At 37.9% G+C, this 23,722-nt stretch overlaps 2 protein-coding genes and 1 long non-coding RNA gene across 7 annotated transcripts; 2 read left to right on the forward strand and 1 right to left on the reverse strand.

The window, feature by feature from the left end:
* The first annotated feature begins 5,724 nt into the window (after positions 1 to 5,724).
* LOC104088508 (SKP1-like protein 1A) lies at positions 5,725 to 7,819 on the forward strand. The gene is made up of 2 exons (XM_009593196.4): positions 5,725 to 6,144; positions 7,475 to 7,819. The coding sequence occupies exons 1-2, from the start codon at positions 5,848 to 5,850 to the stop codon at positions 7,646 to 7,648; spliced, it is 471 nt and encodes a 156-aa protein (XP_009591491.1). The 5' UTR covers positions 5,725 to 5,847; the 3' UTR covers positions 7,649 to 7,819.
* On the reverse strand, positions 6,824 to 7,358 carry LOC138899600 (uncharacterized). The gene is made up of 2 exons (XR_011411337.1): positions 7,234 to 7,358; positions 6,824 to 7,040 (listed from the first exon to the last, which is right to left on the reverse strand). It is a non-coding gene; the product is annotated as an uncharacterized lncRNA (long non-coding RNA).
* Positions 7,820 to 7,968: 149 nt separating the features above from the next.
* LOC104107964 (uncharacterized) lies at positions 7,969 to 14,777 on the forward strand. 5 transcript variants are annotated; one of them, XM_070186194.1, is made up of 14 exons: positions 7,969 to 9,617; positions 9,885 to 10,022; positions 10,220 to 10,301; positions 10,925 to 11,001; positions 11,279 to 11,376; positions 12,158 to 12,266; positions 12,499 to 12,615; positions 12,699 to 12,784; positions 12,912 to 12,978; positions 13,369 to 13,447; positions 13,800 to 13,891; positions 14,002 to 14,150; positions 14,238 to 14,309; positions 14,412 to 14,777. In XM_070186194.1, exons 1-13 carry the CDS (start codon positions 9,387 to 9,389, stop codon positions 14,287 to 14,289), a joined length of 1,377 nt encoding a protein of 458 aa, XP_070042295.1. In that variant the 5' UTR covers positions 7,969 to 9,386; the 3' UTR covers positions 14,290 to 14,309; positions 14,412 to 14,777. The 5 variants fall into 5 exon arrangements, with proteins under 5 accessions (XP_070042295.1, XP_070042300.1, XP_070042294.1 ...); XM_070186199.1 differs by having other exon boundaries at positions 14,002 to 14,145; XM_070186193.1 differs by having other exon boundaries at positions 14,238 to 14,777.
* Positions 14,778 to 23,722: the final 8,945 nt, after the last annotated feature.

Here is a 23,722-nt window from a genome sequence, read left to right on the forward strand (position 1 = left end):
ATCGCAACCAAGTGTCCGAACCATATCACATCAACTCCAAATGACACCAAATTTTGCAATCAAGTCCCAAATGATATAACGGAGCTGTTTCAACTCTCGGAATCGCATTCCGACCCCAATATCACCAAAGTCAACCCTCGGTCAAACCTCTCAATCTTCCAAAATTTTAATTTTCTAATTTTCGCCAAAATGCTTCAAATTACCCCACGGACCTCCAAATCCAAATTCGGACGCACGCTTAAGTCCAAAATCACCACTCGAGCCTATCAGAACTACCAAAACTCCAATACGAGGTCGAGTACTCAAAAGTCAAACCTTAGTCAATTCTTGAAACTTCGAGCTTCTCAAATAAGAGTCACTCCAAAAAAAATCCTTTCCGAACTTCTCAAAATCCCGAACCGATGATGCACGTAAGCCATAATACACTGTGTGAAGCTACTCGTGACCTCAAACTACCGAATTGGACGTAATTACTCAAAACAACCAGTCGGGTCATTACACACTCGAACTATAAAGGCTACAACCACATAAACACGGCTCGGAGACGTTCGAAGCCCGTAACAAAAACAATAAGGCCTTGAAATTTCTTAACCGGTTCCAAAGGCTACCCTCGACAGACTATGATTTTAAAAAAAAGAAAAATGTCTAAGAACTTTGGGAAAGAAAACTTCCGGTCACACCGAAGCCCCACGATGCCTTAAAACGAAATACTTGAAGGCAAGGTTTCTTCGAGTCTCTAAACAAAACCAACTGTTTCATGCCAAGGCATTTAAATCTTTGCAAAATAAACAAGGCAAAGAGAAAATTTGAAAGCTGTTGAAGGGAAAAGGCCTTATATTCATAATCAGAAAATTTCTTTTTACAAGGGCCGAATGGCCCCGAGATAAAATTTTACAACGACCAAAACGACATAAAAAAACAAAAGACAAAAAAATGTTAAAAAGATCCTAAGTGGCCTAGTCTTCACCGGGGGCCGCGTCATCACCTTAAGGTCTCCGCTATCTTCGAGCTCGTCCGAATCTTTAGATCCCTCGAAATCCTCCTCCTCGGGATAAGCCAGCTTCCTGGCCTTGGCTTCGGATACCTTGGCATTCACGATTTCGGCCAACAGGTCAAAACCCTGAGCTCGAGCTCCCTCGAGGGCCTACCTTCGGGATTGCCACTTCATATGCTCCACCAAGTTTCTCACTTGATCCTGAGCCACCCTCTAATCTACCTTTGCCTTAACCACATCAATCTCCGACTTGGCCACCTCAAGTTTCTTGGCCAGATTTTCTTGGTCGGAGATCGCAACTGAAGCTCCTCGATCTTTTTGGCCTGTACCAAGGCCTTTTCTTTTGTAGCCCGAAGCTGGACCTCAGTCGAAGCCAGTTGTTCTCGGACAGTTTCCTTTTCCGAGGCCAGGCGATCTATGTTTTTCTTCCAATCTTCGGCCTCAGCTTTCACCGTATCCACATCCGCCTGGAGATGCTCGATCTGGTCAAGTTTCTTTTGAACCTGCATGTTCGGGTTGTTAGCCACTATCTGAATCATCGTCACTAACTTCAAATACTCATCTTACCTACTCGACTAGGTCGACATGCTCCTTCCAAGCCTCTTCTAGCTCGAACTGGAGCTTCTCACTAAGGAGCTTGTAAGCATGCCTCTTCTCAATAGGCGCATGGGTTTCGGCCTCGTGTTGGTTTAACTCTTCCTGATATCGGAGAAAAGTTTCGTGATGAAGCACCGAGGCCTGCGAACACAAAGAAGGATGTTACGGTTGTTTGCAATTTAATCTAAGTACATAATAAAAAGGTATTCAAAGTTACCCGATTCAATGCCTTTTAAGCTTTGTTGAAAAGCCATGGGGCCTCCACCTCGTCCATTTCGGCCTGATCCTTTTCGGTCACCAGGCATCGAAGATAACTGACAACCCCCATGGGGGCGGAGCGAACACGGGCATCCTCCGGTATGAATATGATTATTGACCGCTTCTGGTCAGGATCTGCACTCGGGGCTGGAACCGGTCTACTAATCTCGGACTCGAAGAAGATTCGCTGACTCCCAAAGACGACACCTTCTTTGGTATCGGTAAGTCTCCTAACCCGGTGACATCCTCCGAGGCGGTAGAATCTAAACCATCGAAGAAGTTGCTGAAGGAATCTGCCGCCCCTTGAGGGCCCTCATTTAGGTGTCTTTTCAGCATCTGGGCCTTGTTTATCATGGAGTCGGTGAATGATGGTGACCCGGAAAGATCTATCATCCCGAGCGCATCCTTCGGGGCATTTCCCTCAGCCCAAGGAGTAACGGTCGTGGTCTCCTTGTCGACCTCCCCAGCTCGGGGCAAAATGGCCTCATCCTTCTCTATTTCGGAGGCCTCAGCCACTGCCTCCTCACCGGCTACCCCGATTTGAGGCAGCTCGACACTACTTCTCACGCGGGTCATCAGGTCGGAGGCTTCTTCTTATTCTTCTTCAGTCGACTGAACGAATCTGATGGGACCTCCCGGGTATTGGCACTTCCCTTGGATTTGCGTGTCAGCCTCCTTTTTGGTTTTTTCTTCTCCGAGTTCGGAGAACTTGAAGCCCTTTTTCTTTTCTTCTCTTTATCCTTACTTAGAATAGATGGTTCAGGGAGGATGTCTTCATTACCAGACGGGGCCCTCATTTCGACATCTTTGGGAAGACCTACAAAGGAAGAAAAAGTGAGAACGAATGCATCTAAGAAAACTAAGTGTTAATTCACTAAGTAGAGAAATCTCACCGTGAGCACGGGCCTCCCACCGGCCCTTCGAAAGTTCACTGCACGTGCGCTTGGAATAGGGATTTTATGACACGATGCCCTCAACCCACTCCTTGAGTCGAGGAACTGCATCCGGCATCCGAGCAATAGTTGCATCACAAAGAATCGGTAAAAAGAAAGGCAAAAGAAAAATGATAAATAAAATCTTAAAGGCAAGGTTATACTTACGCTTCATGTTCTATTTATTAGGAAATGGCATGTCATCGGCCGGGATTAAGTCCGAGGTCCTCACGCGAACGAATTGGCCCAACCAACCTCGGTCCCGATCCTCGTCGATGCTCGAGAACGGGGCCTTACTGGCCCGACGGGCAAGTTTTATTAGCCCCCCTCGATAGAGTAGGAGACTGTACAGACGCATGAGGTGATCGATGGTGAAGATAAACCCTTCGATATTGTTTACAAAGAAGCGGAGGAGAATGACTATCCTCTAAATGGAGGAATGAATTTGACCTAGAGTCACCTCGTACCTCTTACAAAAAGCGATGATGACCGGGTCAATGGGGCCCAACGTGAAGGGATAAGTGTAAACACTCAGAAAATCCTCCACGTGGGTAGTGATCGCCTCCTCGGGCGTAGGAACCACTACGTGCTTACCGACCCAGTTGCAGTCCTCCTTGACCTTGTCGAGAACACTGTTGGTAACCGAACATATGTATCTCGAGACCAGTTCGCACCGGCCCGGTACCGAGGAAGTTTTCTCAACCTTGAAATCGGCTCTGGTTGGACACCCCGTAGGGACGAACATCTTTAGAAGGGGTTCCGGTGTCGGTTCCTTAGTAACAACAAGCAAAACATTCTCAGTCGGTTTCGAAGAAGAGGGAGTTTCCTTTTGGGGAACAGACTTAGAAGTCTTCGCCATTTTTTGATGAAGATGAAGAAGAAGGAGTTAAAGGGGTACGCTTGAATAGTTCAGACAAAAGAGAAACCCTTACAAAGCTCTCAAGAAATTAGGGAAAATACTAGAAAATGCAAAGGTTCTTTAAGAACAAGAGTAGGAAAAGGTTGGATGTAAAGTTTGAATGAATGAAGGAGGAAGTATTTATAGTTTGCAAACGACGGTTCAAAACCTGTAGTGGCCGACTAGCAACTGACGAACATTTAATGCCATTTAGATGTGACTGACCAGACGTTTTGCTCATTTTGTCATTTTTGGCGCAAAGTATCGAGACAAGGATCGAGGGCTCATATCGTTTCTCGTCGTTTACTTTCCGAAAAATGAGGGGACTATCTGTATACGGTAGAAACCGAGCTTATCTATTGCATGATAGATCGGGGATGAAACATAATGGATTAAAGATCGACCTTGGGGTTCTATCGAACCTAGGCACGAGGTTAGAACATGCGTCTTCAAGATTATCGAGTCCGTAACCCCGGAACTGTCTGCGACTCCGAATTAGCTCGAGAACACATTATCGAACCAAAATAACGGAAGGCCGAAATATCCGTAACCGGTCGGATATCATGGCGGGAATCTCAGCACGTATCAATGAAATCGATTAATTAGCAAATCATGAGATTTTTTACCTTATATAGAATTGTACCTAAAGTAGGACTCCTCTACTATATAAAGAGGGTCTGATTATTTGTAAAGGACATTGTAACACGCATCCAAAAGCAATAAACTATTATTTTTAGTCATTATTATCTTATCACTCTGTTCCGGCACCGATTGTAGCATCTTTGACTCGAGGGTGACCAACTTTCAAGGCCAAGATTGTTCAACCTGCATGGTTTGCACTTTTGTTTTTATCATTTATTTCAATTTGAATCTGATTTCTCATTTTTGTATCAAGTTCGATCACGTATCCTTAAAATCGCGTATATATTCAATTGTTATCCGATTTTGAGGGTAAACAAAGAAAAAAGAGAAGAACAAAGAAAATTAAATTCTCGAGAATATGATTGGAGAAAAACCTCATATTTATGGAAGAAGAATACCTTATTCCCACGTCCCCCGTTTGATCCAAAATTTAGATCTAAGTTTAAACAATTATATTTTCTAGTAAAACAAAGTTAATCTTAGTTAATATTAATGTCCAAAAGATGTGTTAACCGATTGTGGGGGAAGATAGTACGGGTATAATTTATGTAGCAATAAATGATGGCACTTCCAAAAATGAAGGAGGTAGCATTAAATAACAATAAAAAATAATAAATGATATTTAAGTAAATAAAAGCATGCGAGTCACCCAAAATGATGAGATTTTTTAGTATTCTTTCTTACAATGATGAATGATTGATGAGTCTTTGAATATTCGGATGCTTCTTGGATCGTGGGAAAAAAGTTAGACAAGAATCTCAAGAAAAAGATATTTTTTGTATGAATGCAGTAAAGCAAAATATTTCAGAGAATGTCAATGTGGTGTCTTACAAATGAGTATTCAATGTCCCCTATAACTATGCCTCTTTCTATTTATCAGGGAATATGTGCTAAAAAATCCTAATAGTACAGATACAAAGAATATCCACTGGAATATTCTCTTTAGAGTCTTATCCTACAACTAGCCGTTATTACTTTGTTTAAGACGAGTGCTCGTCCTCGACCTTGATCTATGTTGACTCCTCAACCCCGTCCTTTATCTTTTGTGAGATCACTTCGACTTTGAACAACCCTTTGTCGAGGTTATTCTGTGACACGTGGCAGCCCTTGAAGGCTCTCTTAATGCGGATATGGTCTAAACTTAAACTAAGATAATTTTTAGCCCATACAATTAGTGTCCCCACCAAAAAAACTAACTTTTAGAAAAAGAATTAAAATAACTATCTAGTGTAAAAATTTTTAGTTGTTCGGTTGTACCAAATCATTTTTTTTAACATTTAAAACTTAATTTAAAAAAAAACAAAACATATCCCTTAACCAATATTGATTCGGGCGTAATGTTATTTTCTTTTAAATCAATACATGCGAGTAAATATTTTTTTAGCCTTATATATAGATAAAGTTATAGACCCAAAGCTAATTAGAATTCCACTACTTTTTCTCTCTCTAGTCTCTACCGTCTGCTTTGTTTCTCTCGTTTAACAAACCTAGGGTTTGCGTTTTTGTTTGCTCTGTTCAATCGAACCATGTCTACTTCAAAGATGATTGTGTTGAAGAGTTCCGACGGCGAAACTTTCGAGGTGGAAGAGGCGGTGGCGTTGGAATCACAGACTATAAAACACATGATTGAAGACGATTGTGCTGATACCAGTATCCCTCTCCCTAATGTTACGAGCAAGATCTTGGCTAAGGTTATTGAGTACTGTAAGCGCCACGTCGATGCTGTTGCTAAGACTGATGATAAAGCCTCCGAGGATGATTTGAAAAGCTTTGATGCTGACTTTGTCAAAGTTGATCAGGCTACTCTCTTTGATCTTATCTTGGTATAATATTTTTTTTTTGTAATGATTGTGTTTTGCTATAAGTTGTTTTTCTTGCTTTTGTTGTCCTGATTTGATTTATTAGGTGGTACTTTATTTGCCTGATTTTATGTTTAGGTTTTTTCATCTGCTATATGCTTATGTGCTGCTTTACAATTTATTCTTCTATTGGTTCTTGTCTTGGGTTATTGCTGTTATTTGATGGGTTAACTACTACTCCTTATGTCCCAGTTTATTGGATGCATTTCGGATTTTAATAGTCGAACTTTTCAATTTTGACCTCGAATAATTTGTTTGAAATACAATTTACCTATTTGGAAACTACATCAGAAATACTAAGCCACAATAATTAATAATTAAAAGGCATATGAAAAAATCACGGTCAAAGAATAGTTTGTTTGAGACTCAAAATTCAAAATGCATCAAACGAATTCAGATGGAGGGAGTATGAAATAGTTGTGGAGGAACTCGGTCATTTTGATTTTAAACATTTACTCAACTACATGTGTTGAACAGAACCTACAATTAATCAACTGTTTAGGCATTATAAAGCAGTACATAAAAGTACAGGGGTAATCATAGGTCTCCCACAAAGTTTAGGTGTGTTCTTATTTGTGTATTATCCTTTCTTTTTCTGTACGTCTTATTTCCATTGTTATGTATTCGGGGCATTTTGAACCCCATTCAGTGACTGATTATGTATCATGTTATCTAGTGTTAATCTAGTACTGTCATATTTTTTACGTCCCAATATTTTTGACCCTCGTCATTTTTCTTTACCACTTTGATAATTATTAAAAATCCTAATCCAAACTATTCAAATCTTAAAGTTTGATGTGATTTTTACACTGTCAGACTAGCTTTTTTAACAATTAGTTTATATATTCTTCCACTTTCACCTCCAAAGTTAGTTTGCAAGGGGAGCCTTGGCATAACTGGTCACGGGTTTAAGCCGTGGAAACGGCCTCTTGCAGAAATGCAGGGTAAGGCTGCGTACAATAGATCCTTGTGGTTCGGCTCTTCCCCGGATCCCGCGCATAGCGGTAGCTTAGTGCACCGGGCTGCCCTTTTTTCTTATTCTTCCACTTTCACTAACATTTCCTTATTTGATATGCAAGTTAAATTAAATTCTCAAACAATGAGATGGAAGAGCTGCATATGAATTGGTCTGGAGCCCTGATTCGTCTAAGTTGGTCGTTTGAATCCTTTGTTTTTTTTTCTTGTTTCTTTTGGCCGGTGCATGGACCTTCTATATTATCTACCTAGCATTTGTTCTTTGAGTTAGATAACTTTTTTGCAGAGGTTTAATAAGCACTGCCGTTGTAAATTTCAGGCTGCTAACTATTTGAACATCAAGAGTCTGCTTGATCTCACTTGTCAGACTGTGGCAGACATGATCAAGGGGAAAACTCCGGAGGAGATCCGCAAGACCTTCAACATCAAGAATGACTTCACACCTGAGGAAGAGGAGGAAGTTAGGAGGGAGAATGCCTGGGCCTTTGAGTGAATCTGATGTCTATTAACTTTCTATATTCTGGTGATAGATTTGAATATATTAGTAGATGCTATTAAGAATCTCTTATATTATATATGTCGTGCTGTTTGTTTGGTACTTTTTAACTTCGTTGTTCAACCAAGACAGTTAACCTCTTTTTGCTATATATATTTACTTGGTTTACCTTTAGAGTATTAGATAGTTTCAAAATTGAAATGCTGTTGAATCGTGTTAAATCTGTTACATCTTTACTGATATATTGCTGGTTGTTTGTTCTTAGTGTTATTGTTTTAAGTGGTGCGTTGGCTGGTGGGTTATTATCTCGGAAACATGAGGCATTTGGTCCTTAAGTGGTAAAATATGCTTGAGGATGGTTTGGTTTATCCAAGATTCTGTTGAGTTTGAATTTTGAAGGTGCAATTGTTGTATGCATTTTAGGATCTCAAATCATACTTGTTTAATTTAGTGGGGTTGGATATGACTTAGAAAATAGATCCTCGATCAAAAAACAGCTATGAGACGATTGATTGAACCTGTGGTTGTTGGTTACTTGTTTGTATGACATTGTAGCTCCAGTTTCAATAGGTGAGAAATTAATTGTTTACTTGGGGAGATATTATTGTGGCTATTTAATACTTTATAAGTTGGATGATTTCGAAAAAAAAAGTAACATGCTTGATGAATGTTTTCTTTGGTAGTAGAAGCTGAGGATATACCACTCTTTGATCTTTAAGGTTGCCACAATAAAGTGTTTGGTGGCATGATTATTTGGAGTGGCAAACACCCAGCATGTAGTTTATGGTTCAAAGTGATTGTTCTTTTGCAGGTATAAGATTTAAAAGTGATGCAACTTCTGTTCTTCCTGTGAAAATTATTGAGTAAACAAACTCCTTATGGGAAAATAAGGAGAGTTGGTAAATCTGTGCATATCAACTGTGTTTTGGTTTGACCAGATTAAGAGCCAACTTTTTGAATTGAATTGTGGTTACTTTTGGAAGTTTGGGATCATCAAATATTCTTGGATTATTTGTGAAGAGGACTGATTTGGTTCAGCATTATTATTCCACTTCACAAAAGCACAAACAAACGTGAAAGGAGCAACTATGATGTTCAGCATTATTATTCCATTTCACTTTTATCTGGCCAATTTGACTCAATTCTATAGAGCAATCTGTGACTAGATTGAGGTGTTAACACAAATAAAAGAAAGATTTGAAACTACATAACCTCTGTCAATTAGCTTATCAGAAAATGAAAAAGGTATATTGAATCTCCCATCAGTCTAAATGTTAGGTGGATACGCGAACACCACCATTACAAGAAACAAGAAAAATCTTGAATCCTTAATCAAGTTACAAGAAAAGCACTAATCTTGCTTTAAATTATATTTTGACGCAAAGTGAAATAGACAAGTAACGAACATTTTTAAATTTCATTTTAATTCAAGACCGATCCATTCTCCAGAGAGAAGGCAAGAAAATAATTCTACAAAGATATGACATACCGATGTTGTATTAATCTCTTATGAGAATGCCCATATAAGTAAGAGAACATTTGGACTATAAAAGAAGGAACAAAAAATAACCTTTTAAACTCACACTTTGTGCATTGTTTTTGATAATACTTTTTATTTTTCACAGAAAGCGAAAGGTGGTTGTTTAAAAGCTACAAAGAAAACCCGGGAAATTGGATAACCGATTGAGTAGTGAATGGTCCAAGTGTGATGACAGGTCGTTAATTACTCCGGTATATGCTTTTATTCTCCCTCTCATTCTTCCCCTTTATCTTCACAGCTCCTTCACTCTGTTGTTGTGTATTTGCTATCTCAACAATGGCGGAAGATCATCCATTGTTGCCGAATCGCGCCATGGAAATAGAACAAACGGAGAGTGGAGGCGAAGCAGCAGCAGCAACAAAGAAGAAGAAAGCTAAACCTGCTCGGGTTGCTTCTCTTGATGTCTTTCGTGGCCTCTGCGTTTTGGTAAAAGCTTTTCATTGCTTTTTTCTCAATGAATTTAGAAAAAAATAGTTACTTGAAGCATGCTCAGTCCAAAAGTTTAGGTGAGATGGTCAAGCTAAGTATGCAACAGATCATCTAACTTCTTTCTCGATTTTAATATTTGATACTTTCTTCTGCATGTTTTTCTTTCTGTTTTTAAAAATTTTAATCTTAAAGGTTCGAGTGCATTTTGGTGAAAGAGCTATTCTCTGAGATCTCCATATCTATTAATTTGTTCACTGGTTTCAGCTTATGATGCTTGTGGACTATGGCGGCTCTATTTTCCCAAGTATTGCTCATTCCCCGTGGAATGGTTTACACTTGGCAGATTTTGTGATGCCATTCTTCCTCTTTATTGCTGGAGTTTCCCTTGCAATTGCATATAAGGTATCTACTCTCACATTTCATATTAGACATATCTATAATCTGCTTGTTCTACTTTAGGCTTAATGCATAGTTTTCGTTATTAAAAAAAGGCTTAGAATGCATAGCCGTTAGACTTGATAAGTGATGTACCATTTTATGTATAGTCAACCATCACTCTTCACACTTACTAAGCTCTTTTCCTATTTCCGAAATTGCAGAAAGTTTTAGACAGAAAAGGAGCCACTTTGAAAGCTGTGTTAAGGACATTGAAACTTGTCCTCCTCGGTGTTTTTCTTCAAGGTAATCTTACTAGCTTGTATCAACTGCACTGAATATCATTTTCCACTTGTGAGTTCAACTTGTTTAAAACTTTCTGCAACTACTGTCTTGTAATGTGTTTCGTTATGGAAGAGTTTGTGCATTGCATTGAGCAATTGCCTATAACAAAACCCTTTCAGGATCAACAGCAAACAGCATGAGCAAGAGAGGGCTGAAATAAACTAGACTGTTATTAATGAAAAACATCAGTAGACATATTTTTAGATCGCATGAGAATCTAAAAATGCTACTAGGGACTTGACTATTAGAGTAGGTATCAGTTTGGCATTTTACCGGATAAGTGGAGCTCGATACGTAGACATTGTTTAGCAAAGAGATGCCTTAGAAGGCCTTAGAAAGTAAAGACACCACCAGAAGAAAAACATTTTTTTAGCATGTAGACTATCAAGTAACTTAGTTTCTATTATACATTTGTGCTAAAATTCTAATTGCTGGATCCTTTGTTTTTCTGTCAGTCTGGTGGCATCTTCTTGTTTTCTTTTTGATGAGTTGTGTATAGTCTTCTGCCTTCGTTATATCTGTCCTCATTTTCCTGCATTAATGCATTTGACCTTATCATCAATTCATGGTTATTTTTATTTCAGGAGGTTACTTGCATGGAATAACGGGGTTGACCTATGGCGTAGACATTGAAAAAATGCGATGGCTGGGAATTCTGCAGGTACTCTAGTAGTCTAGTTTGCGTTTTACTTGTTATTTATCCATCAGATTACTAGAAAGCTACAACTACCTGGCGTTGCCATTTACATACTAGTCGTAACTCGGTATGTGAGATTTTGTAGAGATTGGTCTTACCATGTTTGAAAACTCTGTAATCTCTGGCCGACAGGCTACAGGCAGTAGAAATGTAGAATAGGTAGAAGGAACAAGCTATGCACTTACCTGTTCTATAAGTTATATTTGTTATCATATATACTAATCCATTTTTGGTTATAAAGAGAATAGCTGTTGGATATATCACAGCAGCTTTGTGCGAGATATGGCTTCCACGTCGAAGGATAAAAAGAAGTATTTTCAGTAATTACATTTGGCAGTGGTAAGATGACTTTGCCTAATATGATAATAGATATTTTTGATTGGAAACCTAACATCAGTTGTTATAATATTTTTCAATACAGAGAACTTCTTGATCGCGCACTTTGTGTGTGTGTGTATGTGTTCTGAAGGTACTATTAGATCTACTTAAAACTGGAGTCCAGATTACTGTCAAATCTTCTCAATGCATTTCAATTCGTTTTGATGAATGGTTTGCTGTGATATAAACTGACAGCTTTGACTATTTCATGTGTATACTGTAAGTGGTTTGATTCTTTTTCTCAGTGGAAGCATAATAACATAACGCTATGCTTTCTGAGAACTTCATTGAACATGTGGAATGTCACAAGTCCTCCACCTAAGTATTTGCATTAGGCCTTATTAGCTACTAATAGTTTGATAACATAGACAAACAAGAAGAAATTTTGGAAGTTTTAAGAGTTGCAACTATTGCCAGTCCAACTGCAATCATATTGACAAATAATTATCCACTACCCCGACAAAAGTCATTCTCATAGTTTTAAATACTCACACTGTCCTGATAAACAAACCCAAAGTGAAAAGGTGGAATAACTAGTCGCTACTAAGTCAAATGACATCAAGTTTGAATTATTGGAAGGTGAATAGATTTCTTTCTATGAAATTGATCAAATTTATAGGATGGACCAAAAAGAGGAATAGATCAAGTTTATCGGAAGGAAGGAGTATCCTTTTGCATGCTTGTGTAATTGCTTTGTGTTTAGTTGTTATGTAATGATTTCGTTTAAAACCTCTGTTTATAGGTGTGTTGCATTTTATCTGTGTGCTGTACATACTTGGTTGTTGTATGGTCTGTATGTTCCTGATTGGGAATTTACTGTGTCACGGACAATAGAGCTCAGTATTTACAAGGTTAGCGACTGTTTTCTTTTCTTTTGCTCTTTGTCTTTACTGCATTCTGAAGACAAGGTCAAGTTCCAAACAACATGGCAAAAATTCAACAGAAGCTTAAGGATGAGTGCGAACAGTCATAACTGCATTGTTTATTATTGGCACTAAGCATGTAATAACTCCCGTAATTATACTGTAGAAGCATCGTAACATGTGTTTGTTTTCAGTCAATAAAATAGCATACCATTGGCAGGTAAAATGTTCTGTTAGAGGCGATCTTGGACCTGCATGTAATTCTGCTGGATTGATTGATCGATATATTCTTGGAGTAGATCACCTATATACAAAACCTGTCTATAGAAATCTAAAGGTAACTGTCTGCTGAGCTTAACTTCTCAAACTAGCCAGTCTATATCTCACAGTTTGTCCCTTCGAACTTGTATTGATTCACAGGAATGCAAGGGATTCAATGATGACAAAATTCCGCAGAGTTTCCCTTCGTGGTGCCACGCCCCTTTTGAACCAGAAGGCATATTAGGGTAGCATTTCTGTCCTTAAACATTTCTCTTGGTTCTCCTGTGATCCTACCTTTGCCAATCTAGGCATTCTTACAAGTGCACATCTTTGCCCATGACACATCTTTTTCCATCTATTATCTTTTCACAGTTCCGTAACAGCTGCTGTTGCCTGCATTATTGGACTCCAATATGGCCATATTCTTGTTCAATTTCAGGTGACCTATGTGGTATTATTAGTTGTCTTATTGATGCGTTGCAACTAAGAAGAAGTCCTTTTTAACAAAGTCAGGGAAATGCCTTAAAGGTCTGCAACAATTGAAAATTTCTACTACTTGACGAACTTTTTCCCATATTAGTTTGACATATTTTAAAAGAACTGCTACAAGAATTATGTTTTCATTATCATATTATTAGTATGTATTTCTTTAGTGGTAGTAGAATTTTAGAATAAAAAAGTAAGCTATATCAAATAGCCGTATAAACTCTGAATGAAGAGAATTATTAATGTTCATTGATGCATATTTACATGCACATAATTATATTGCCAGTTAAATTACTCTATTCATTGTATGATCAAATGATGTCTTTCTGTTAACTGTGTTCAGGATCATAAAGAAAGGCTATACAACGGGTCCATACTCTCATTTCCACTTCTGTTTCTTGGTCTCTTCCTTGCTGTGACAGGTATATCTTTCTTTCTTTCTTTCAGGTACTAAGTCAAATCCCTTTCGTTCACACGGACAAACTATAAAACCTTGGTGCCATTTATGAAAAAAAGTCTCTAGTTTCTTTTTTAATTTTCCCTTAAAGGAAATTAATAAAGCCAAAACATACAAGCCCCTAGGTTGAATAATTGTAACTTTTCTTACAAGAAACAAACATTTTTCCAGTTGTCCCATTTAAAGTATAGATTCTGATTTCCCGGATTAATCCATGTTTCCAGTTGTGATTACAATTCCTATGGAACATCAAATTATCAATTAACAAATTGGTTTTAGTCATTGTGACGTGAAGTTGGCGTTTGTTTTCCTTTCAGGTGTGCCATTAAACAAATCGTTGTACACCATTAGTTATCTGCTGGTAACTTCAGCTGCTGCTGGAATTACATTTTGTTTACTGTATGTATTGGTGAGTTTTGAGACTACAATTCTTTCTTTCTGGGATTAACAACTTCCAGTCGCATATGATTTAGGTCATACTGAACAACTTTCTAACTCAATTGATGTTATATGATTTAGGTTGATATCTGTGGTTGGAGGCGCTTGATGTTCGTTTTAGAGTGGATGGGGAAGCATTCTCTTGGTATCTTTATTCTCATAATATCAAATGTAGCTGTCATTTTGATTCAAGGATTCTATTGGAGGGATCCTCACAATAACATAGTAAGGTCCATCTAATTTCAATGAGAATAATATCTCTGGCCTCAAATCATGAAAATAATCCCTGCCTCTTTTTACTGCCTTCTCTTGAATAGGTTCGCTGGATTGTCACGCGATATGTACACAAATGATATGCCAGCTTCTTGAGTTTCCTGCATAGTATAGAAGTAAGGCTGTTACTCTTAACTACATTCTTTATTTGCTGCTCTTCCCCTGCACAATAGGGTCACAACTCACACATACCCAACTTTGTCTAAAACTAAACGAAGGGATCAGGGCTGCATTGGCACCTGTACGTATGACTCCTCTTGGCCATACTGCCTCGGAGGCGGATCCAGGATTCAATGTTTATGGGTTCCTGCAACGACTTCAAGTAAATTTTCAATTGTAACTGGGTTCACATTTATTGATATTTAGTAAATTTTTCAAATATATTTAAACTGTTTGGACAAAATTTAATGGGTTCCCGTGAGGTGGGGAGGTGGATCCAATACTTCTACCTGTGTGTAGATGTTGATTGAAACTATGCGCAAGTCTCTACCTGTGTGTAGATGTTGATTGAAACTCTGCACAAGTTTATAATACTGGACTAAAAACACGCTTAAATGGAGTGAAATGGAAAGTAATAATTTATATAGCTGATTCCAACTTGCTTGAGATTGAGGTGTGGTCGTTGGTGCTTATAGTTCATCATACATTAGAAAATCTTATGGTCGTTGGATTTCTCATCATTTTAGCATTAGGCTTACAGTATATATATTACTCTAGCCAGCGTAAAAATTATTCATCGTTCTTTAGAAAAAAAAAACGAGTAAATTTTATGGGTGGTCATTCAACTTTGTGTTCATTGCTCAAAAATCATTTCTCTTTCTTTTGTTACGTAAAAGTCATTCAACTTTATGTTTATCACCCAAAAGTCATTTTTCTTTTTTTTGTTACACAAAAATTATTTTACCGTGCTCTAGTTGTCACAATAATCACTTTGACCAAATTTTACAAATCTTTCATCTGAAAAGTCTATTATGCCCTTGACATTATAAATCATCTCATTTATATAATACCTTCTATATTATATGCTATATAATATACTTTTATCCAGGTATTTTACTTATAATTAAAATAATTTGATATTATTTTTATAATATATTCATACATTAATTTTTTTTAACATTAATTTTCTAGATATATAAGTAGCATTATTAAATTTGTCAGTAATATTACCGTGAACAAATCTCAAGTCCGTGTTCTTAACCATGCTTAATGAAATATTTTTAATGAAAATTATAAAATTAAAGCTCACTGATTTATCATCCAACCCATACTCATTAATCCAATAATAAAATACCCACATTTTGCACAATGACACATCAAATTAATACTTTCAAATAAATAATATTAATAGATAAAGTTTTAAATTTTTTAATATTAAACACAAATATCTCTGAATTTTTTTTTAAAATTTTTATTGACTATAAAAAACTATCATTCGTTAAACGAAGTTGTTTGTTATTACTTCAAATAAATAATAAATCATTTTTATATTTAAAATATGTTCATGCTTAAATATAATTAAACAAATTGAGTGCCATGAAAATATTAAATGTATGGATATATTATAAAAATAATAAATAAATAAATTTAAGTTATATGTAAAATATCTAGGTAAAAATATAGTATTATACAGTATATAATATAGAAGGTATTACATATTTGAGAAAATTTATAATGTCAGGGGCATAATAGACTTTTCAAGTAAAAGTATTATAAAATCTGGCCAAGGTGACTTTTGTGATAAATAGAGCAAAGTAAAATATTTTTTGTATAACAAAAGAAAGAAAAGTGACTTTTAGGTAATGAACACAAAGTTGAATGATTTTTACGTAACAAAAAGAAGAAAAATGACTTTTGCATGATGGATACAAAATTGAATGACCACCCATAAAATTCACTTAAAAAAAACTATAAGATGCTCATTTTATCATAGTTTTCTTAGACACAAAATGATGAGAGGAACTAAAATCGTTTCACAGAACAAGTCTTCTTGCAAGCATCACGTCACAATTATGAAACTCTAATTATCTCACTTGAATAATAGATGCCTAGAAATATGGTCCTGATACTTTGTACTAACATCAATTATTGTCACTTTTTTTCCAATTACATACAAATGGAAGATTATATGAAATTTCAGTATTGTCTCGACAATTATATTTATATAATAAATATGCCAAATCTTTAACTGCAGTTTCTGACTCTTTTTTTGGAATACATATCATATATTTCAAGTATCAATCAAACACGTATGCACCTCATTTGATGAAATTGCATATGGTCGAGGTGTTAAATGTCTTGTTTTGCCCAAAAAGATTTGGTCGAGGCAGAGAGATATGTTTGTTTGCATGTTCTTTTTTCTTGTCATTCATATGGGCAAGTGGGCAAGAACATGCCCTGTCTTTTCAAGAATCAGAATGCCAGAATTTCCAGATATTCCACATACATAAGACAATATATTTCAAGAAACTACAGAATATAACACAAATTTAAGAGTAAATCCAGTTCTTTTCATGAAGATGGGTGATGCCATCGTTTTTTTTTTCACACCCGATATTAGGTACCAACCACATTGAGAGCCGATTAATTTGGGTTCACGCCGTCGTGTGTAAGATATATTAAAGAGAAAAATATTCATCAGTATAATTTTTTTATACTCGTTTCAATTGCCGCAACCCTGTGTGATAGTGATGTCATCACTGATTTGCCTAACCTAAGTGATATATCATATAGCTAAATATATGATAGAATTTACCATATATTTAGCTAGTACATTCATATATTTAGCTATCAAAAGAAAACACGATTCACTATTCTACTAAAAACAAGTTGGGGACATTACCCTCTGTCTTCGGATGACTTAGCGTTGTTTTAACTTAGAATTCTTGTGTTGACATGCCATTAAGCTACACAATATAATATACGGAAAATGGCCTAAATTACCCCTATCGTTTGCTAAATGGTTTACAGATACCTTCCGTCCATCTATCCATCTAAAAAAGCAAACGACATTAATTATATTAATAAAATTGCCCCCGCGTCTAACGGCAGAATTTGTGGGAGTTCAATTTAGTGACGTGACAGTTTCTTACTAGGCCACGTGGCAATCCGACTAAAACAAAAAATGGGTCTTATTTCGACTCACTTAATCCGACCCAAGGTTGTTTACTTGAGTCACAAAATAATATACATTAACCCATAATTTCACATAGATATCCCTACTCAAGATTCGAAAGGCCAGCACCTAATACGTGATTGAATTTGTTTTCGACTAGAGCGTCGCTTCTGCGGCCAAATATCAGTTTTCTTGTCCGTGCAGCACTGGATCACAATGCGGAATTCTAAATTTTCTTCTGGATCAGTTCGCTGGATCCTCCATAAAATTGATCAATTTGTCTCTCAAATCTTGAACCTTCTCACTATTGCAATCATTTATAAAGCATGAGTATTCTGATATAAGGGAAAAAGTGTTAGTGCTCAATTTGTGATCTCAGTTGGTGTGAGATGAAATCAGAATTATAAATCAAATTTTTCCTGCATCAATTTTCCAAAAAACAAGCTTGAGTATGGATATCTTAGTGAACTATGGGTCATTCTAATTTTAAAATGGGGTTTTTTAGGATGGCTTAATGTATTTTATGACCCAGGTAAGAAAATAAGGTCAATTTTTTGTTTCAGGCTGAGATTGCTACGTGGCCCAATAAGAAACTGTCATGTCACTAAATTGAATGCCCACAAATTCTACCATTAGACGCGAGGGTAATTTTGTTAATATAATTAATGTCGTGTGATTGTTTGAACAAATAGATGGATGGAGAGTATCCGTAAACCATTTAACAAACAATAGGGGCAATTTAGGCCATTTTTCTTATAATATACTACTAAATTAAGTGACTAAAAGATGTCATAAAAGTAAAAAGCAAATAAATAAAGAATTGGATGCTAGATTTGGTTTCATGGTTTAACTTTTCATTTGACGCATATGGTTGAGTATACAACATTTACGCTATGACAGGTGTTACAGGGCCAATTTTTCGCAAACGACATTGCACGGCAGCAGCTTGACTCTCAAGCTACTCAACCTTACTTTTTCGCACACAGTTTAGGACTTATAAATACTTCAGATTTGTAAAACTTAAGCAACACATAGAAGTACGGGTGGAACCCAACCTTTTATTAATTCTCGCAGAATATACAAAGGACTCTCAGTTGGAAGGCTCACGTATGCTTACTTGCCTTAAACCAACGAACTACAACACATATAATGGGGCTGCCTATGACAAATTACAAGGGGCAGTTACAACAGTGTGCTTGGCACATGCCAAGCCTAAAAATAAGCATACAACACTTAGCCACAATCTGAAATCACTTCCCCGCGAAATGAGCCCATTTTCAGCATTTTAGCCAACTGCTACATGTGCACTGCACATGGCTAAACTTCCACAGCACATGAACAACACACTTCTTCACAGTCACATGACTTGCACACTTGTTCCACATCTTTGCCCACACTTTGTCTTTAGCTTTTCTTGCTTTGTCTTTGGACCATGCCTCGCACATTAGCTTATGACAATGTACTCGTCACAGCTTTGCCTTCCCACTGATCCGCACGCATGCCTTAGCCAAGTGCCATGCGCCTTCATTTGCCATAGCTGTCGCCCACATTCAAGGTGGCCTTGCCATCACTCAAGACGCCTTGTCTAGCTAACCTGCTCAAGTCCATGTACTAACTTAGGCACACTCCCAGCTCCGTATATTGCTTGACAACTCCCGCACGAACCTATGTTAAGGGAAAATGTAGAAGTCGTGGACATTAGTTCTGCCCGACATCCGCCATGTCTCAATATTAGGTGCTAACAAACCACCCCCACTAGTAGTACTCGACGTCCTCGTCGAGGCTGATTTCAAGTAGTCTTCTATTTGTTGTTCATATTGCCACAATGAAGCACCCTTTTCCTAAGTCGCATCTGCCTCTGGCTTTCCTTTCCATTGAATTAGAACTTGTGTCTACCTGCTCTTCTTATGCATCCTAAGAATCCGGTGGTCAAGAATCTTCTCAATTTTTTCCTTAAGCTGAGTGCGCACCTCAGGAAGAGCTCTATTTATTTTGTGTTTGTCTGGATCTTCGGGATCTTCAGCATAAGGCCTTAGAAAACTCACATGAAAAGTTGGATGTATCTTTATTATTTCAGGCAGCTTCAATCGGTAAGCAACTTCACTAACTTTTCAGCAACTTCAAAAGTACCATCATACTTTGAAACCAAGGCTCTATGTCTAACCCGACTGTTAATCTTTTTCCAAATATGCGGAATAAACTTTTACAATACCTTATCACCTACTTTGAACTCCAAGGGATGCTTGTTCTGGTCAACATATTTCTTCATTCGTTTCTGTGCCTTTTTCAAACTATTTGTTGCTTCTTCCATCATAGCTTATCTATCCCAACCATAGCGGTAGGCATCTGGACATTTACCCCTAGTCTTTTATTGTGCAATCACCGTTGGTTGTGCAGGCTGCTTCCCCAAAATAATCTCAAATGGACTCATCTCCGTTGCTGAAGACTTGTGCAAATTATAGGAGAATTGTGCACAATCTAGCAAATATGTCCAGTTGCGTTGACTAGCAGTCACAAAATGCCGCAAGTATTGCTCCAACACATGGTTAATTCTCTCAGTTTGGCCATCAGTTTGGGAATAATTCATCATTGAAAACTTCAAGTTCTTACCCATCAAGTTGAACAAATAAGTCCAGAACCGGCTTGTAACTCGTGCATCCCTGTCACTAATAACATCCTTTGGCATTCCGAATTATTTAACCACATTCTTGAAGAACAATTCAGCAGCAACCTTTGAAGGACATTATGTAGGGAAAACAATAAAAACAACATATTTAGAAAACCTATCAAGCACAACCATGATCGAAGACAACCCATTAACCTTAGGGAACCCGCTGATAAAATCCATCGAAACAAATTTTCATGTTTCTTCTGGAATAGGCAGAGGTTGTAGCAAACCTGCCTCCTTCTTCCGCTCAGTCATATCAAGCTGACACATAAGGCAACTCTTGACATAAGCTTCCACATCATGCTCCATCTTGGGCCAAAAATAGTATCGGGACAGCAGGGCCATCATCCTTTCAATTCCTGGATGATCAGCCCATAGATTATCATGCGTAACTTTCAACAGTTCACGACGCAACCCATCATCAAGTGGCACTACGATTCTCCCCCCTTTGAAATAGATGAGATCGTCCTCGATCCAGTACCGCCTTACTGTCCCTCCTCTCACATGATTTATTGTTTTGATGTACAATGGATCATTAGCAGCACACGACTTGATTTTATTAAGAAAATCAGATTCAAGACGAGTGATGGAATAAACAGCAGCAAATACCTCTTTTCGGCTATATCGGTAACTTGGTTGTATTTTTCCGGCTTGTGCTCCCAAATAAATCATATTCTACCAAGATTTTTTGCCAATGTGCCTGCTTCGGACTTAGCTTTTTCTATGTCTTGAAAAATGTATTAGCCACGTTATCCATCCTTACAATGAATTTAGTTCCCAGCAAATACACTCGCCAAATCTATAAGAAATGGATCACAACAACCATTTCTTTCTCATGAGTCGTATACCTTTGCTCCGCTTCATTCAATTTTCAGCTTTCAAACACCACTAGGTGGCTTCTTGTACCAACACACCTCCAACAACCTTGTCGAAAGCATCAGTATGAACTTCAAAGGGCAATTCAAAATCTGAAAGCCGCAAGATAGGTTCTGAGACAATAGCTTCTTTCAGCATGTCAAACGCACCACTGCATTTTTCAGACCACGCCCACCTAGCATTCTTCTTCAACAAATCAGTTAAAGGAGCAGCTTTCTTTGAATAGCCAGCAATGAATTTCCGATAATAATTTTCTAACCGAGGAAAGATCTCAACTCTTTCACATAATTAGGCGCCTGCTACTCCACAATGACCTGCACCTTTTTCGGGTCCATATGCACTTGATTTAGGCTCACCAAGTGCCCAAGAAATTTGATCTCTTGTCTAGCAAACTCATACTTTTCCATCTTCACATAAAGTTGGTACTCCCTCAAATGAGATAACACCTTAATCAAGTGTGACATATATTCATCCAAGGTCCGACTAGAGATAATAATGTCGTCTAAATAGACAACGACAAAGTCATCCAAGTATTCATACAACACATCATTCATCAGGTTGCAAGAAGTAGCAGGGGCATTTGTCAATACGAACGACATAACAAGGAATTCATATGAGTCATACCTCGTAAAACATGTAGTTTTAGACTCATCACCTTCAGCTATCTGTACCTGCCAATAACCAGACCTTAAGTCAAGCTTCGTGAACCAACAAGCCTTACTCAATCTGCCCATCAAGTCTTTCACCAACGGAACTGGATATTTATTCTTTACGGTTACTTTGTTCAATGCTCGATAATCAACACACATCTGAAACGTCCCATCCTGTTTCTTTTGAAATAAAACAAGTGCACCAAACAGAGCTTTTGATGGCTGAATCAGTCCTACATCGAGCAACTCATTCAATTATTTCCGCAATTCAACCAACTCTTTTGGTGCCATCGGATAAGGAGGTTGAGCAGGAGGCATTGAACAGAGAAACAACTCTATCTTGTGATCAATATCCCTCTGTGGTGGCAAATTCTTAGGCAATTTTGGTGGCATCACATCAGCAAAGTCACTCAATATTTGAGCGACACAGCCCGACACTTCAACCTTTACATTGGGCTTCACCTCAACCATAGCAACAAGGAAAATATCATCCTTTTCAAATCTTTTTCGACCACCATGGCAGAAACTAATAAAGCCTTCCGTTGAGTTTCTTCTTTCCCATAAGGATGAACAACTTTCACAAAACCAGGAGTCATTCATGCATAATCATCACTCCGTTCAAGTGAGGCATTGGAACAAAGCGATTTTTTCGCATAAAGTCGATTCTAAGGATCACCTCAAAGTCCTCTAGTGGAATCATCATCAAGTTGACTTTCCAATTCTAGTTCCCAACAGATATAGGAACATTGTAAGTCATACCCACAATGGCTTGGGCTTTCGCATTCAGAGTCTTCATGTAATAGGGACACTTGCTCACATTCAACCCATACTTATGCACCAATTTCGACGGGACAAAGATGTGAGTAGCTCCAGTATCCACCATTGCTATCACACCATTTTCTCCAATTTTTATTTCAATGTGCATCAGTAAAGAATGAGGGTTGGTCTCATCGCTTGTAGCATTAAGCAACGAGATGACATTCAACAATTGCAGAGGATTTACCAAGGTAGCAACTTCTTTACCTTCTCCTTCCCGATTATTTTCTGTGGCAAGCAAAGCATTAATCTGTTCCCGATTTGGGTAATTTTTTTCAATGTGAGGTCCGCCGCATGTTCAACAACCATCGCCCTTTTGTTAGCATTTCCTTTGTTTCTAGCAGATCTGTCAACAGCAGCCTTGCCCTTTTCCACGATTTCTTTTCGAACTTTCTTCCTCCATTTCCCTTTATTCTCCACCTTTTTTTTTAGGTTTTGAAGAAGAAGGAACTTCAGAAAGACTTCGGGTACTGCGGTAATACACCAATGAATCCGCTGTAGCAATCGCACTCGGGAGGTCATTCACGTTCTGCCTCCTAAGTTTGTTTTGCGCCCACGCTTGCATTCCAGAAATAAAATTATGCAATTTGTCATCCTCCGACATGTTCTGGATATCCAGCATTAAGGAGTTGAATTCCTTAATATAGTCACGAACTGTTTCGATTTGCCGCAGATGTTTCAAGCGATCCCTAGCAAGCTAGGATCCATTGCTAGGTAAGAACTGGTCCTTCATTTCTTTTCGGAGATTCTCCCACGTATCGATCTTGGGTCTTCCCGCACTTTCGTCATCGGCCATGGCCATGCGAGTTCTCCACCATAATTTTGCATCTCCCGTTAGGTACATGCTTTTTTTGGTTACTTTCTCCCCGTTTGGAACCTTGGCAGCAATGAAATATTGCTCCATATTCCACAAAAAGTTCTTCGGTTCTTTAGCATTACGCATTCCACCAAACACCTTTGGTTCTGGGATCTTTACCTTAGAACGTTCTTCACTGCCTTTGCCAGTAGCAGCCAAAGCCCTTCGAAGATCAGTAATTTCCAAGTTAAGAGTTTCATTCTCCTTTTTCATATCTTCAACTTGAACATTCGTGGCCTCACATGTTTGTTGAATAGTTTCACGAAACTGATTCATTCCATCCTTTAGACGATAGATCTTAGTAATTAGATCATCCAAATCCAAAGGATCGCCAGTCACACCAATCAACGCCTCCAACTTTTGCACACGATCACGTAAGTCTGAAGTGGATCCACTAGCCATGGTTCCAAATCACGAGCAAAGCTCTAATACCATGTGTTATAGGGCCAATTTTTTGCAAACAGCACTGCATGACAGCAACCTGACTCTCAAGCAACTCAGCCTTACTTTTTCGCACACAGTTTAGGACTTAGAATTATTTCAAACTT

The sequence above is a fragment of the Nicotiana tomentosiformis genome, chromosome 1 (genome assembly GCF_000390325.3).
Source record: "Nicotiana tomentosiformis chromosome 1, ASM39032v3, whole genome shotgun sequence".
NCBI classification, from domain to species: Eukaryota; Viridiplantae; Streptophyta; class Magnoliopsida; order Solanales; family Solanaceae; genus Nicotiana; species Nicotiana tomentosiformis.

Excerpts from the sequence above, each read along its gene's own strand:
- LOC104088508 (XM_009593196.4), top strand. The coding sequence starts at position 5,848 with ATGTCTACTTCAAAGATGATTGTGTTGAAGAGTTCCGACGGCGAAACT. Across the intron at positions 6,145-7,474 it reads CTCTCTTTGATCTTATCTTG|GCTGCTAACTATTTGAACAT; the intron begins GTATAATATTTT and ends TGTAAATTTCAG.
- LOC104107964 (XM_070186193.1), top strand. The coding sequence starts at position 9,387 with ATGCTTTTATTCTCCCTCTCATTCTTCCCCTTTATCTTCACAGCTCCT. Across the intron at positions 12,979-13,368 it reads ATATTCTTGTTCAATTTCAG|GATCATAAAGAAAGGCTATA; the intron begins GTGACCTATGTG and ends AACTGTGTTCAG. Across the intron at positions 13,892-14,001 it reads TTTGTTTACTGTATGTATTG|GTTGATATCTGTGGTTGGAG; the intron begins GTGAGTTTTGAG and ends TATATGATTTAG.